This window comes from Xyrauchen texanus, chromosome 15 (genome assembly GCF_025860055.1).
Source record: "Xyrauchen texanus isolate HMW12.3.18 chromosome 15, RBS_HiC_50CHRs, whole genome shotgun sequence".
In the NCBI taxonomy this organism is placed as follows: Eukaryota; Metazoa; Chordata; class Actinopteri; order Cypriniformes; family Catostomidae; genus Xyrauchen; species Xyrauchen texanus.
In genome coordinates this window covers 28,083,792-28,099,601 of record NC_068290.1, presented here as the reverse complement: position 1 = coordinate 28,099,601, position 15,810 = coordinate 28,083,792, and the positions used below count along the sequence as shown (strand labels likewise).

At 39.0% G+C, this 15,810-nt stretch overlaps 2 protein-coding genes across 2 annotated transcripts in view; both read left to right on the top strand.

Annotated features, from left to right (window-relative positions):
* Positions 1 to 538: 538 nt before the first annotated feature.
* Positions 539 to 1,656, top strand: fabp4b (fatty acid binding protein 4b). The gene is made up of 4 exons (XM_052144340.1): positions 539 to 679; positions 852 to 1,027; positions 1,151 to 1,252; positions 1,490 to 1,656. The coding sequence occupies exons 1-4, from the start codon at positions 607 to 609 to the stop codon at positions 1,541 to 1,543; spliced, it is 405 nt and encodes a 134-aa protein (XP_052000300.1). The 5' UTR covers positions 539 to 606; the 3' UTR covers positions 1,544 to 1,656.
* Positions 1,657 to 7,041: 5,385 nt separating this feature from the next.
* LOC127656151 (ankyrin repeat and IBR domain-containing protein 1-like) overlaps positions 7,042 to 15,810 on the top strand; it is a 44,270-nt gene continuing 35,501 nt past the window's right edge. The window contains exon 1 of the mRNA XM_052144329.1: positions 7,042 to 7,179. The gene's annotated coding sequence lies outside the window, so the exon portion shown is untranslated. The remainder of the gene's footprint in view (positions 7,180 to 15,810) is intronic.

Sequence of the window (15,810 nt, the reverse complement as noted above, 5' to 3'; positions counted from 1 at the left end):
CTATTCACTTGTATTGTATGGACCTACAGAGCTGAGATATTCTTCTAAAAATCTTTGTTTGTGTTCAGCAGAAGAAAGAAAGTAATTCACATCTTAGATGGCATGAGGAGTAAATAATGAGATAATTAAAATTTTTGGGTGAACTATCCTTTTAAGTGCAGATTCAAATAGTAAATTCAGTGTTCAGGCAAACAAAGTATTTAACAAGATTAAGTTTTTGCTTTTGAAGTGGCTTTTTTTTTTTTTTCAGAACCCCAAATACTTCCCAAAAACTGATTTTATGTGTCAAGTGTAATTATTTTATGATGTAATAAAGCATATCAACATTACATCACTTCATTTATTAAACAGGTACATTTTTTTTATATGATTTGACTTCTGTTCTGCCCCCTATCTCTGATACCAGTCTATCAGATCCTCCCCTTTCAAAATCTATCCAATCACATTCTTTCACATCACATGGATTCTTATCCCTGCACTCTTTAAATCCCCTCTACTCTGGTCTGCAACTTTACAACTCTTGAGAGAAAGAGTCAAACTTATTGTGTTGGAAATATCAGATTCTTTCTGTGCTTTTTATTAAATACTGAATATACAGAAGTAACAATGGTTGAGCAATACGTCGGTAAATGGAAAATGACTTCAAGTGACAATTTTGATGAATACATGAAAGCTGTAGGTAAGTCAGAAGTAGAATGTATGCTGTAAGATTAGGTGTGAATTCATTTAAATTGGCTTTTGTAATACAAATTTTGTTCAGAAGTAATACAATCATGCACCTGACTGGATAGTGCTGCAGTGTTACAAAAATTACAAAAAGGTACGTCAAGTAAACATGTATGTGTACACAGGTGCTGGTTTTGCCTCTCGGCAAATGGCAAACCTAGCAAAACCCAGTTTGACGATTGCTGTGGATGACCAGGGGTTCATCTCTATGAAAGCTGTCACTACTTTCAAGACCCTGGAAATTAAATTCAAATTAGATGAAGAATTTGACGAGACAACAGCTGATGACAGGAAAGTGAGGGTAAGGGCATACTTTTTTGATTATAAATGAAATACTTTTTAAGAATGAATTAATTGTTCATTATTTCTTCAGCAATAATTATGTTTTCTTCATTTTCATTCATTCCATAATTCTCCACTTCAGACTACCATGAGCCTTGTAGACGGTAAACTTACTCAAAAGCAGTCTTGGGAGGACAAGACCACAATAATCGAAAGAGAGATTCAAGACTCAAAAATGATAGCGGTATGTGTTCAAATGATCTTTTATTAACACTCTAATCTGGTGGTACACCAAGCTACTGGATATGGAAACATTTTACGTATTTAAAATAATCATTTTTTAAAATAATAATTTTCCCCAATCATTATTTTTATTAATAAACTATCCCTTGTTGAGTGTTCATTAGGCTTTAAAGTGTTACTGCCTTTGTTAAGAGTGCTACTTATCTCTTTTCTTGCTCTCTCCCATTCATCTCTACAGAAATGTACCATGGAAGATGTGATCGCAATCAGGACGTACGAGAAAGATGCATGACCGGATGCTATAAGAAAGATTAAAGAGCTCATTTGATTTTAAAATAGTTGAATTTAAATCCTCTTAATATTTGTGACAATAAAATACTTTTTAGCTTTATAAAAACAACATTAATAAACCAAAAATTAAAAAGGGGCCTTGAATGTGTTTTTTCTTTTGCCGTAATGAGCATTGAATATGTGACAGAAGAGGTGAGGCATTGGAAAATAATTGTATGAAAAATAATTAGGCTACATTAAATAACTAGTTCAGTATTTTAACCTAAGTACTACATAAATACTTATACATACTAGAGGTGAAGTTTGCAAACAGAGCCTGTCATAAAGGTAATCACCATGATCAGTAGGGCAGGATTTCAGTTCAGAACTTAGATGTCCATATGAACAAAAATGGAGATTAAATGACAGACTGTAAGCCTCAGTCACCATTCAATTTCATTGTATGGAAAAAATATATCTGCTTTTGTGTTCAACGGAAGGACAGTCACACAAGTTCGGAATGTTGATTTTGGGGTAACTATTCCTTTGACATACTTTTCTCAGTTTTCTCAAAGGCAATCAATGCACTACTGGATCTTACCTTGATTAGAGTCTACAATCAGTTTAATTTCGAATAGCCATTAACAGATTATCAGTATGCAGCATGTTAGGAGATGATTAACAATGTATTATTATGTTCACTCTTGTAGAAAAAACAATAACCAAAAATCTTTCTTTGAAAGTGATAGAATTTCTCATTAATCTGTGATCTACAACTAAATCTAAAACTAAAATCATCTTAAATCCTTCTCAAATTATATGCAAGCAGCCATGGCAAGACACTTGCCATCCAATAGCAATCATAATAAGATATCACATGACCCCCATTCCCCACCTCCCAATGCCCAAGAGAACTTGTGATGTTTTAATCCTCAGCAGTCCTCAGTCCTGAGTAGTCTTGTTCACAATGGGTTCCTAAAACTAATAACCCCAATACCGCAGGATTAGCACTACTTTAGCAGTTGGAGGGAGCTGTGGTGGCTGATCATGAACTCTTTGCAAATTTCTTCTAAAACATACATTCCTCCTTTCTGACCGTGATCTTGCTGAGTATTATAATACAATTTATATTAAAACATATGGTATTATAAGGGGGGGGGGGGTTGTTTTGTTTGCAAAGATTAAAATGTAATAACTGGAGGAAATTTGATCAGAACCCAAGTTGAAGGAATATTCCGGGTTCAATACAAGTTAAACTCAATTGACATTTGTGGCATAATGTTGATTATCACAAAAAATATATTTTGATTCATCCCTCCTTTTCTTTAAAAAAACTAAAATCTAAGTTACAATGAGGCACTTACAATGGAAGTTAATGGGGACAATTTGTGGAGGGTTCAAAGGCAGAAATGTGAAGCATATAATTGTATAAAAGCACTTAATTCATCCTTCTGTAAGAACTTGAGCTGTAACATTATTTAAATCATAATTTTTACAGTCCTTTTAGGGTTTCAAGGTTTGTTGACATCATGTTGTCATGGCTATAACTATTTACAGAAAAGGTTAGTTATCCATTTTATCACACTGAAATCATGTTAACATGCATATTGTTTATGTCTTGTGGCTATACTTTTGAAACAGTGAGTATTTGAATGTTTACGGATTGGTCCCTTTTCAGTTCCATAGTAAGTGCCTCACTGTAATGCAGATTTTTGCTTTTTTTTTTAAAAGAAAAGGAGTGACGAGTCTAAATACATTTTTGTGCTAATCAATATTACGCAACAAATGCTGTCAACTGATCTCAACTTGTATTGAACTCGGAATATTCCTTTAAAGGTCCATTCAGTAATTCTTTCTCATTAAATAAGTTTAACTAAAGTTCCTAAAGACATGAATTTTTATTTTGCAATATATGTCGGAAATCACGATCACTCACATTAAAACAAAGACTTCAGTCATATACAATAACCTTATAAAAGCTGTTTTATAAGCCGAATAATACTCACTTAATCTCAATAACTGTCCTGTTATTTGACACTTTCACTCATTGATTAAATTAATCTTGGCCGACTGTGAATACTACATTTCTACAATGGCATCTGAAACTGAAAACTATTGTTGTTAAATAATGTCACTTCCAAGCCTCTAGGTGTTACTGTAAGTCCAAGATGACACAAGACAAAAGTTACTGAGTGCACATTTAAGCTATATTTTTTGACATTTTGAGAATAGCATTTTTGACAAGAAGCAGCAAGTATAGTGTGATGACAGATAAATCATTGGCGGGTGCTGGACTCACCAAGCCAAAAACTCACATGGGCTTATGATGGTCTCTTTTGGCTTCAGGGATCACCAAACCTCAAAATTGTAACAAGCCTATTTTACAACAGCAGCAACAACAAATGAAAAAAAAGGGAAACAAAAATTAGAATAGGCCTCAGTCAGAATTATATCAAATGATGTAAGCTTTAAAGTCATGAGACAGATTAGAGTCTAAGAGGTTGAAGCCCTGAATTGTCTCTGAATAGCCTATTGTTTTCAGACTCTACTGATGAGGAACACCCTTTAAGAATGTCCTTGAATTTTTACAACAGCTTAAAATTAGAGGGAATTCAGGAAAACTTTGTAACTCCACAGCAGGAAGTTGGGGATGTACTGCTCGGTTGAGAATTCCAATTAGTCTATAATCCTGGGTTGTAACCACCATAGACATTGAGGGGGGCACAAGTCCAACCCTAATATTCAGAATAGTGGTCGGTCAATATGGGGTTTTCAAAAACCAATTGAAATATTTGGTTCCTCCAAATTTAGTAACATCCTTGCTATAATCTATTAATTATTAAGAGTTATCCATTGCTGTTAGTGGACTTTATGAGAACAAACTTAAAAAACAAAAACAAAATTTTAACTACAACTTTCTTCCACTGAAACCATTGTTACAGTACATTCATATAAGTAATGGACCGATATAATACCAACAGCTTATGCTATATTTATCGGAAGCACACTGTGGAGGGCGGGTCAGGAATGTGAGGACACATGCCTGGCCCTGAATTGGGCTAATGTACTGAGAGGGGGATAAAGATGATCTGGATGTGCCAGTTCGAGAGAGAGAGAGAGCCACATGTGGCCATCTGGCTGCCGACCGCCGAGAGTCGGAGGAATCGCTGTCATGCTCTGAGAAAGGGGAGGATACGTTCCTTCCACCAGGGGTCAGAGGATTCGCTGCTGTCCACCAGGGGTGAAGCGAGCTGTCATCCGCCAGAGGTCGAAGGAGTGGCTGATGACCAGACAACGGCGTGTCTGGAGACAGGCGATCCAGCTTTCTCTCTCTCTCTCTGTCGCTCCGCCTCATGCTTTCCCTCTCCCAATTCTCTCTCCTTGTCTCTCCCAGGGCTCCAGAAAAGCAGGGAAAACCTGACGGCAAGCACGGCCCCAAGGGCAACACCCCCCTCCAGGAACGGAAAGGAGTACATCATGCCAGGGGTTTCCCCGGCCTGAGTCGGGCAATGGAGGAGTGTGACGAGGAGGAGTGCAGGGCTGGGCCGTGAGGACACATGCCCGGCCCTGAATCAGGCTAATCAGCCAAGAGGGGGATAAAGACGAGCTGGAGGTGCCAGTTTGAGAGAGAGAGAGAGAGCGCCATATGTGGCCGCTGTGTGTGTGTGTGTGTGTGTGTGTGTGTGTGTGTGTTTATGTTTGTTTAAGTTAATTTATGTAATTAAAGTTTTGCTGACTGCTTTCGGTTCCCGCCTCCTCCTTGCCCATCCTTTACCCCATTACCCACATGTTTGCAAGTTTACTGTAACAATGAAGATAATGGCAGCAACAGTGTCTATCAGCAGGGTGAATTAAAGTAATCTGAGACATTGAGTAATTTGGGAAACCTATGATCTGATAACAAGCATGTCTATGGTAGGGGCATCCCCAGACCCCTTTTACTGTGGCACAAGCTCAGAAAAGTTTCACAATAAATAATGAGGGTGAACCGTAAACTGATCTGGGAAATATGGTTTCCTATTCAAAACAAGTCACTAATTATGATACCTATTGAAGTGAAAATTTTTACACATCACTGATCTATCTAATCACATACAAACCTTTGCTTATTGGAGTTGCCACAGTAAATTGGACTGAAAGTGCAAAAAAGTGTCCAAGATTACCCATTAATTATCCCATTTTGTGTACCCTAGGTTAAACAGGACATGGGTAAATTGCTATTTAAACTTCAAGAATAGAGGCACCTAAGGTAATGCTAAATAAGTTAAATTCAGTGATATAGACATTAAAAAGACAAAGGTGGTGGGACGGATGAAATGGGGTGCAGTAAACTGTTAAGAGTTTATAAGAAGGCTACATTTAATGAGTTACCATTTAACTGTATGATTCTTTGTCTGGGATTAACATATTACAAATACATTTTAAACACTACTTTAATTTATAAAAATATATCGATTTATATTACAATTTATAACACATATTTTTAATTTAAACGGTTCCTTTCAAAGGGCAGTAATTACTCTGCCATCGATGGCTTGTTCAAAGCTGGCAACTTGAAGCAAATATGTGCAAAGTGGAATTTTGTTACAGCACTGCCATCTCGTGTTTCATTTTAGTAATGACACAATCTCCAAGAGGTCACGTACCACAAAAAAAGGCACATTTTGATTGGCTTTTTTGTATTAAACAGAGCTTTATCCACACGATGAAACCATTAGCAATCTGCTTAAAGTACAAATGATTATACTTTTAAAACTATTATTTTACTCACCCGTGGCTTTTATTTTGAAACAGAAAACAATGGTAGCGCAGCCGTAGCATAAAACATTAATCACACTACTTCAATTGGACCTGAAGGGCAGGAACATTTTAGGACTGTCATACTTTCCAAATGAAATATTTACTGTCTGAGGTTAAGATGGGATAATGTCTAAAATGTCTAATAAATAATATTTTCTACATTAAAGACATTCATTGATATAAAATTACATTTGCACACTTTATTACAAGAAAAAAGTAATTTCACTGAGGGGATTACTTCCCCACGCACCATTCAGTATGACGGTAGAATGATTGCATACTGGCCTATCAAAACTGAATGGAAAGATATATAATTAGCATGGTTAACATTTTATTTTAACTATTCCAACAGTTAAAAAAAGGCTGATTTTTGTTGATAAAATAACACCAAAGCAACTAGCAAAACTTGGAAATGATCAGAGTGCTGCAGTTATTTTCTGACATTTACTTATATTTACTATTAATTATGTAAAATGTGCAATGTAAGTTTCCTTTGCTATTCTACCCTGGTTACTATAACTTGGTATGAAATTAGCCACCACTGTCACAAAAGGTACCTAGGTATATTCGAAACGACTTTTTAGTAACACATGATGAGCAGAGAAAATAATAAAAAATGACCCTTCCTGTACTCATGTACGGTTCTTTAATTTCGGGAACTCTAATGGGACTTTTATTTTGAAACACGCAAAAATCAGCGTAGGCAACGGCGTGATTGATGGATGCTTCACAGCGGCTGAGGACCGTTCACAACAAAGACGGGTGGCAGAATTTTATTTAGAGTCAACACAGATTTACCAGATAACCGCTCAGGACCAGAAAGAGAGAGAAAACGACTGCTATCACCTTGATAACTGGGTAAGTGGGTTATTTGGGTGTTTTTGTGTTGCATATGTGAAAGTAATTGCTTGTTACGATATGCAATAATATTTTCAGATGTTTGCACCTAATAACAGTGTATCAAACGGTTGACAGCGATTAAATAGTGTTTATTTCTTATAGCTGTGCATATAAATATTCTTTATCTGTGTCTTTGTTGTGACATCTGGGTTTATAATGACAAGTTGCATAGCTAACTCGGTTGAGATTAATATCATGACTGATCAGAACATAAACGAATTAGAAAAATCAGACAGCTTCTGTATTAAATGTATAATTATATGTAGCAATGCGCAATGGCCAACCATCTAGCTATTAAAACCAGTGGCCAGCTAACCAGCTGAAAACACGCCTTGGTGACTCTTTTTGTCTATGTAAATAATACTGTTTTTACAAACGGTTGCAGTACATGACAATCCAGTGGTGATTTTCTCGTGATACGAGTGTATTATCTATGTAACGTCCATGTAAATGGAGGCTGTAAACCCATCGCCCAGCCCCTTCTAGGAAATCGACGTTTGGCTATAAACAGCGCATAGAATCTGGAGCAACACAACACAACAGCTGACTTCCTGCATGCCGAAGATTTCAGTCTCAAACGGCTCAAATTAAACGTTATTTTAATATACCTTACGAAGATTACCATAGTAACCATTGTTTCCACATCAACACACCCAGTTATTACAGTTATTGTTGCTACTGTAAAGCTATAAAGGGTGTTTCTTCAATTGTGGGCACGTTTGGCCCTGTGGAAAACAAACTTCCTTAAAGGTGCACTCGGTAATTTTCTTCCTTATTAAAAAGTTTTACTACAATAGGAATGAATAGTAATTTTGAAACATGTGAATAAAACCATGAGCACTCAAATGAGATGAAGACTCCATATCAGCAAACTTCTAAAGGCTTCTTTATACTACATGGACAGGGTCCCCTCATGGGGGCAGCCATGTTAGAATCACATGACCAGCTGAATACTACTTGCTTAATATCAGTAACAGTCCTGTTATTGGAAACTTTCACTCATGGATTAAATGAATCATGACTGACTATGAATAGGCAGTCTCTACAATTGTATCTGTAACTAAATACTACTGCATCTAAATTAAGCTGCCTGCATTTATGCCTCTAGGTGTAATTGTAAAGGCTCACTTATGCTACGTTTTTCCATGTTCCAGATAATCTCGTACAAGGTTGAACGCTAATGGTGCATTCACATACAACACAAAGGGAGTATTTTGCCCGGCAGGATTACATCTAAGTCAATGGCTGGCGGCGCGAATGAAGCAAATGGCGTGACTCGAACACGCAAAATCGCAAGTTGAAAGTTCAAACTCGAATGAAAAATCTGCATGTGGCATTGTCGCGAAAGACTATCAGCATTGAGATTGTCCGGATGTCACTGACGTACTGATGTACTGATGTAGTAGCTGAAGAAATGGCTTGTGGCCATCCATTTGATCACATTCCAGAGGTTTTCAATGGGGTTCAGGCCTGGAGATTGGGCTGGCCATGAAAGGGTCTTGAGCCGATGGTCCTCCATCCACACTTTGATTGACCTGGCTTTGTGGCATGGAGCATTGTCCTGCTGGAAAAAACAGTCCTGGTTGGGGAACATTGTCAGAGCAGAAGGAAGCAATTTTTCTTCCAGGATAACATTGTACGTGGCTTGATTCATCCATCCTACACAAAGACGAATCTGCCTGATTCCAGCCTTTTTGAAGCAACCCCAGATCATCACCGATCCTCCACCTGGTTGTCTAATGGTTAGACGGAGACCTGGAGAGGCCTTCAAGCCACAGTGTCTAGTAAGTCTGTCAAGTTAAAATTTGAAATTAGAATATTTGTTGAATTTAAGGAAAATACGCACTTTCGAATGCTAAAACTGCACGTTCGAATTTTGGATATGTACCAAGCACTGGCAATGACTTGAGGTTGATTGTATTCTTGAGCTAAAAAAGGCTAGATGAAGCGCAACAAAATGCAGTTTAACAGAAACCAGGTGTTTTTTTAACAGCTGCAATAATATAAAATGGTGCTATATGAATATATGTATTACACATACATACTTTACATATTCTTGAGGACTAAGGAAATAACAAATTTCATTCGAATTTAGAAAATGTTTATTGTAAAAGTTTGAATTTAGTTTCTCTGCCCAGTTAACAGCCCTAGTGTCTCGCACCCATTGTGAAATTTGGTGGATGATCGGTGATGATCTGTGGTGCTTCAGCAAGGCAGATTCGTCTATGTGAAGTATGCTTGAATCAAGCCATGTACAAGGTAATCTTGGAAGAAAACTTGCTTCCTTCAGCTCTGACAATGTTCCCCGAATCCGAGGATTGGTTTTTCCAGCAGGACAATGCTCCATGCCACACAGCCAGGTCAATCAAAGTGTGGATGAAGGACCACCGGATCAAGACCCTTTCTTGGCCAGCCCAATCTCCAGACCTGAACCCCATGAAAACCTCTGGAATGTGCTCAAGAGGAAGATGGATGGCAACAAGCCATCAAATAAAGCCAAACTGCTTGAATTATTGTGCCAGGAGTGGTTTAAATTCACCCAACAGCGGTGTAAAAAACTGGTAGAGAGCATGCCAAGACGTGTGAAAGCTGTGATTGGGGAAAAAAAAGAAAATTTAACCAAATATTGATTTCTGAAGTTAAAACATTAGTAGTGTGGTGTTTAAAAATTAATATGAACTTGTTTTCTTTGCATTATTCAAGGTCTGAAAACACTGCATCTTTTTTTGTTATTTTGACTAGTTGTCATTTTCTGCAAATAAATGCTCTAAATGACAATATTTATATTTTGAATTTGAGAAATGTTGTGAGTACTTTATAAAATAAAACAAAAATAAAAGCCACGGGTGAGTAAAATAATAGTTTTAAAAGTATAATCATTTGTACTTTAAGCAGATTGCTAATGGTTTCATCGTGTGGATAAAGCTTTTTAATACAAAAAAGCCAATCAAAATCTGCCTTTTTTTGTGTTACTCACACATGCCTATAAATAGTAAATCCAGAGAATGTTTTTTTTTTTTTTTTTTTTTTGCAGTTGTCTATTTTCCAGAGCTGTGTATAAACACAGAATCAACTTTAACCCTCAAAATAAATATTTTCCCCTTTAAAATACTTTCCCACTCCCCATCCTCCAATATCTAGTTAAAATCTCTTTCCCATAACCTCTTAATAGATTTTAAGACCTCATCACCAAGTCTCTGAATCAATGAGGAATAATATACTGAGGCATCATGCCCCTTTCCAAAGGCTTTGAGCACCATACAGAGGGTGTCTGCAGCTTTAGGGGGCTGTGTACTGCCACCAAATATTGTACAAAGTCAATGGTGCAACTGTGAGACCTAGAAATTCCAAATTGCTGTGTTATATTTTCAAATGATCTCAAAGCTCCATTTTCACCAAGTTTAGCAACACCCCTTTCAATCCATTCTTTCCAGCAAAGGGGGGACTTGTTAATACACAATTTGGGGTTCAGCAATATGCTTGAGCAAACATTTAGGTACATTTTAAAATTGAACAAACAGGGAACCTTTGTCCATACTTAATGTAAGTGTGAAATAATGGGATGCATTTTTACTTCTCCAGGCTTTCTTTTGATAGAAAGATTTTTCAATGTTGAGACTGGGGCAAGGACTGCTTGTTCAATGTAGTACCAGGGAGGGGCTCTCTCAGGTGGAATTTTGGGATACAATACATTTTTATAACATTGACCTTCCCAGCGTGCTGAGTGACTCCAGTCAGGCTTCCTATGCAACCAATTGGCCCGGTTGCTAGGGTGGGTAGAGTCACGTTGGGTTAACCTCCTCGTGGTCGCTACAGTGTGGTTCTCGCTCTATGTGGGGCCGTGTGGTGAACTGTGCGTGGATATCGTGGAGAATAGTGTGAGCCTCCACACACGCTGGTCTCCAGTGTATCCTGCTCAACAAGCCATGTGAAAAGATATGCGGATTGACGGTCTCAGATGCGGAGGAAACTGAGATTCGTCCTCTGCCACCTGGATTGAGGTGAGTCACTACGGCACCACAAGGACTTAGAACACATTGGAAATTGGGCATTCCAAATTGGGGAGAAAAGGTGAGAAAATCCAAAAAAAACAAATCAATATTGACTCTCTCAGCCATAAACAAATGTAGTGAAGCCCACCTATCCACATCACATGAGAACCTTTTCATTATTGGGTCAAAACTAACTCTAACTAAATCTTTCAAATTTGCTGGAAATAAAATTCTGAAATACTTAATACCTTGCTTGGGCCGTTGAATGTCGTTTGGGTGGAAAGCTGTGGCAGGGCAATATGCTGTCAGAGCAAGAGCTTCCGATTTAGACCAATTCACCCTGTATCCTGAAAATTTGGAGATTGAACTAATACATTTAAGGGGGCTAGGCATAGAGCTACTGGGGTCAGAGACGAATAATAATATATCATCTGCGTAGAGTAGAAGTTTATGCACCACACCTCCTGCTACAACACCAGGAATTTCCTCCTCTTTTCTTATTGTGACTGCTAATGGTTCCAGGGCAAGACAGAACAATAAAGGGGAGAGAGGACAACCTTGAATTTTCATCTGAAATTAATCCATTAGTTTGCACTGCTGCTAACTGTTGTTTATTAAAGTAAATTAATCCACCCAATATGTCCAAATTCTTAAAAAGATAGTCCCATTACACCCTATCAAACACATTCTCGCCATCAAGTGAAATGGCAGCTATCGGGGTCTGATCATTTGCTACTGACACATAATTTTTATAAATGTCTAATATTAGCAGAAGAACTATGACAATAAAGCCACTTGATCTATATGCATAATAGATGTAATTACTCAATCGATTAGCCAGAATTTTAGGCAATCTTTTTACATCTAACTGGATCAGGGAATTTGGACAATAACTTGCATTAATTTATATCCTTTTTTAAGAAAGAGACTGATCAGAGCTTGCGTCGTGGTTGGTGGTAGTTCACCTTTCTTTAGTAACTCTGTGAAAACTTCCAACATAAGTGGAGCCAGTTTTATGACATAAGATCTAAAAAATTCTGTGCTAAAACCATCTGGCCCTGGTGCCTTACCTGTTTGCAAGGCTTTCAATACTTCAACAAGCTCCTCCAAATGAATATCTACACCGATCAGCCACACAATTAAAATGACCTGCCTAATATTGTGTAGGTCCCCCTACACAATATAAAACAGCGCCAACCCGCTTCTCGGAATAGCATTCTGATAGGCTATTCGTCTCACTACAATTGAGTTGTTTTCTTATTTACCATAGACTGTCAGTTCGAACCAGTCTGGATCTTTTCCATTAACCTCTCTCATCAACAAGGCACTTGAATGGCTGATTAGATACAGTGGGTACGGAAAATATTCAGACCCCCTTACATTTTTCACTCTTTGTTATATTGCAGCCATTTGCTAAAATCATTTAAGTTCATTTTTTTTCCTCATTATTGTACACACAGCACCCCATATTGACAGAAAAACACAGAATTGTTGACATTTTTGCACATTTATTAAAAAAGAAAAACTGAAATATCACATGGTCCTAAGTATTCAGACCCTTTGCTGTGACACTCATATATTTAACTCTTTGCTGTGACACTCATATATTTAACTCAGGTGCTGTCCATTTCTTCAGATCATCCTTGAGATGGTTCTACACCTTCAATTGAGTCCAGCTGTGTTTGATTATACTGATTGGACTTGATTAGGAAAGCCACACACCTGTCTATATAAGACCTTACAGCTCACAGTGCATGTCAGAGCAAATGGGAATCATGAGGTCAAAGGAACTGCCTGAAGAGCTCAGAGACAGAATTGTGGCAAGGCACAGATCTGGCCAAGGTTACAAAAAAAATGTCTGCTGCCCTTAAGGTTCATAAGAGCACAGTGGCCTCCATAATCCTTAAATGGAAGACTTTTGGGACGACCAGAACCCTTCCTAGAGCTGGCCGTCCGGCCAAACTGAGCTATCGGGGGAGAAGAGCCTTGGTGAGAGAGGTAAAGAAGAACCCAAAGATCACTGTGGCTGAGCTCCAGAGATGCAGTCGGGAGATGGGAGAAAGTTGTAGTAAGTCAACCATCACTGCAGCCATCCACCAGTCGGGGCTTTATGGCAGAGTGGCCAGACGGAAGCCTCTCCTCAGTGCAAGACACATGAAAGCCTGCATGGTGTTTGCTAAAAAAACACCTGAAGGACTCCAAGATGGTGATAAATAAGATTCTCTGGTCTGATGAGACCAAGATAGAACTTTTTGGCCTTAATTCTAAGCGGTATGTGTGGAGAAAACCAGGCACTGCTCATCACCTGTCCAATACAGTCTCAACAGTGAAGCATGGTGGTGGCAGCATCATGCTGTGGGGGTGTTTTTCAGCTGCAGGGACAGGACGACTGGTTGCAATCGAGGGAAAGATGAATGCGACCAAGTACAGGGATATCCTGGATCGAAAACCTTCTCCAGAGTGCTCTGGACCTCAGACTGGGCGAAGGTTCACCTTCCAACAAGACAATGACCCTAAGCACACCACTAAAATAACGACGGAGTGGCTTCACAACAACTCCGTGACTGTTCTTGAATGGCCCAGCCAGAGCCCTGACTTAAACCCAATTGAGCATCTCTGGAGAGACCTGAAAATGGCTGTCCACCAACGTTTACCATCCAACCTGACAGAACTGGAGAGGATCTGCAAGGAGGAATGGCAGAGGATACCCAAATCCAGATGTGAATAACTTGTTGCATCTTTCCCAAAAAGACTCATGGCTGTATTAGATCAAAACGGTGCTTCTACTAAATACTGAACAAAGGGTCTGAATACTTAGGACCATGTGATATTTCAGTTTTTCTTTTTTAATAAATGTGCAAAAATGTCAACAATTCTGTGTTTTTCTGTCAATATGGGGTGCTGTGTGTACAATACTGAGGAAAACAAAATGAACTTAAATGATTTTAGCAAATGGCTGCAATATAACAACGAGTGAAAAATTTAAGGGGGTCTGAATACTTTCCGTACCCACTGTAATTGTATGGATGGTTGTTGGTGCCAGACAGGCTGGTCTGAGTATTTCTGTTACTGCTGATCTCCTGGGATTTTCACACACAACAGTCTCTAGAATTAAAAAACACATAGTGAGGGGCAGTTCTGCAGATGGAAATGCCTATTTGATGAAAGAGGTCAATGGAAAATGGGCATGTAAAAGTCTTGCTACCACCCTTGGTGTCAATTCTCATCTTAGCAGGAAAAAACAGTGCGAAACCCACCTTCTGTTGGTGAAGCAATATTTTACACTTTGAATCCATTGCGCTTCGCTTGAATCGGTCTAGCAAAGTCTGGAAAAACCATGATGTGTTGTGGTCCTCCCAGCACAACTTGCCTTTTTCCACACCGCTCCTAGAACAAAGTCTCTGTCAGCCAACCACAAGAATCTTGCCAGGATAGATCGGGGTCTGTCACCTGCCGCGGGAAACTGACTGAAAGTCTGTGGGCACATTCAATTTCGAGCCGGCGATCCTCTGTGTCGATCAAATTCGGAATAAGCCCTTCCTAAAACTTCACCATGTCTTGACCTTTCTTCACCATGGGGATTCAAGGAAAACATTATTACATCTTCCCTGATTTTCCATATCCTCTAGTTTTTACCACACGCCTTCCACTTCAGCCTTGGTAGTAGGCATGTGAGACCGTAGCTCTCTTTCGGCTGACTCCAGAAACTAGACCCGTTTTTCAACATGGTCCGTTCTTGTGATCTGTGTAGAAAGTTTAGCCTCTATAGATGTGATAGCTTAACGTAAATCTGCGAGGCCTTTCAAGTCTGTCAAGATTTTCGTCGGCTCTGCATAAATGTTCAAGATCTCCCGAACTACCTCACGAAGCTTGCTGCCCCTTCAATTGTACCTCCGCTATCCTGATCCTGCGAGGCATCCGACGTATGAGAATGTATGTGTTTTTTTGGGGGGTTTTTTCTCCCCAATTTGGAATGTCCAATTCCCAATGCACTCCAAGTCCTCTTGGTGGAGTAGTGACTCATCTCAATCTGGGTGGCGGAGGACGAATCTCTGTTGCCTTCATGTCTGAGACCGCCAACCTGCGCATCTTATCGCGTGGCTTGTTGAGCACGTTACCGCGGAGACATAGCGTTTGTGGAGGCTTCACGCCATCCACCGCGGCATTCACTCACAACTCACCATGCGCCCCACTGAGAGTTAACCACATTATAGCGACCACGAGGAGGTTACCAAATGTGACTCTAACCTCCCTAGCAACCGGGCCAATTTGGTTGCTTAGGAGACCTGGCTGGAGACCATCAGGAACGTATTTGCTTTTTAATGTCCCCACAGGCTGACAATTTATATATTTTTTGCACATCCTGCTCTCCCAGCACAGTTAGCAAACAAAACTATTACAGTTCTCACTGGTTAATATTGCTTAAAATTTTTGCAAAGTTTAAGCGGAGCTCAACTTTAAGCTACTAACCTTCGCATAGCATTACGTGACTCCAAAGTATACACATTTGACTGCGAGAGAATACGAATGCATTCAATGAATACGCACTACACCTGCTTTGTGATACTGTTTTAGTACATTCAACGGCAAGAGAACA

Coding starts and splice junctions, on each gene's coding strand:
- fabp4b (XM_052144340.1), top strand. CDS start 607: ATGGTTGAGCAATACGTCGGTAAATGGAAAATGACTTCAAGTGACAAT. Junction 680..851: donor TGAATACATGAAAGCTGTAG/GTAAGTCAGAAG, acceptor ATGTGTACACAG/GTGCTGGTTTTGCCTCTCGG. Junction 1,028..1,150: donor CTGATGACAGGAAAGTGAGG/GTAAGGGCATAC, acceptor TCTCCACTTCAG/ACTACCATGAGCCTTGTAGA.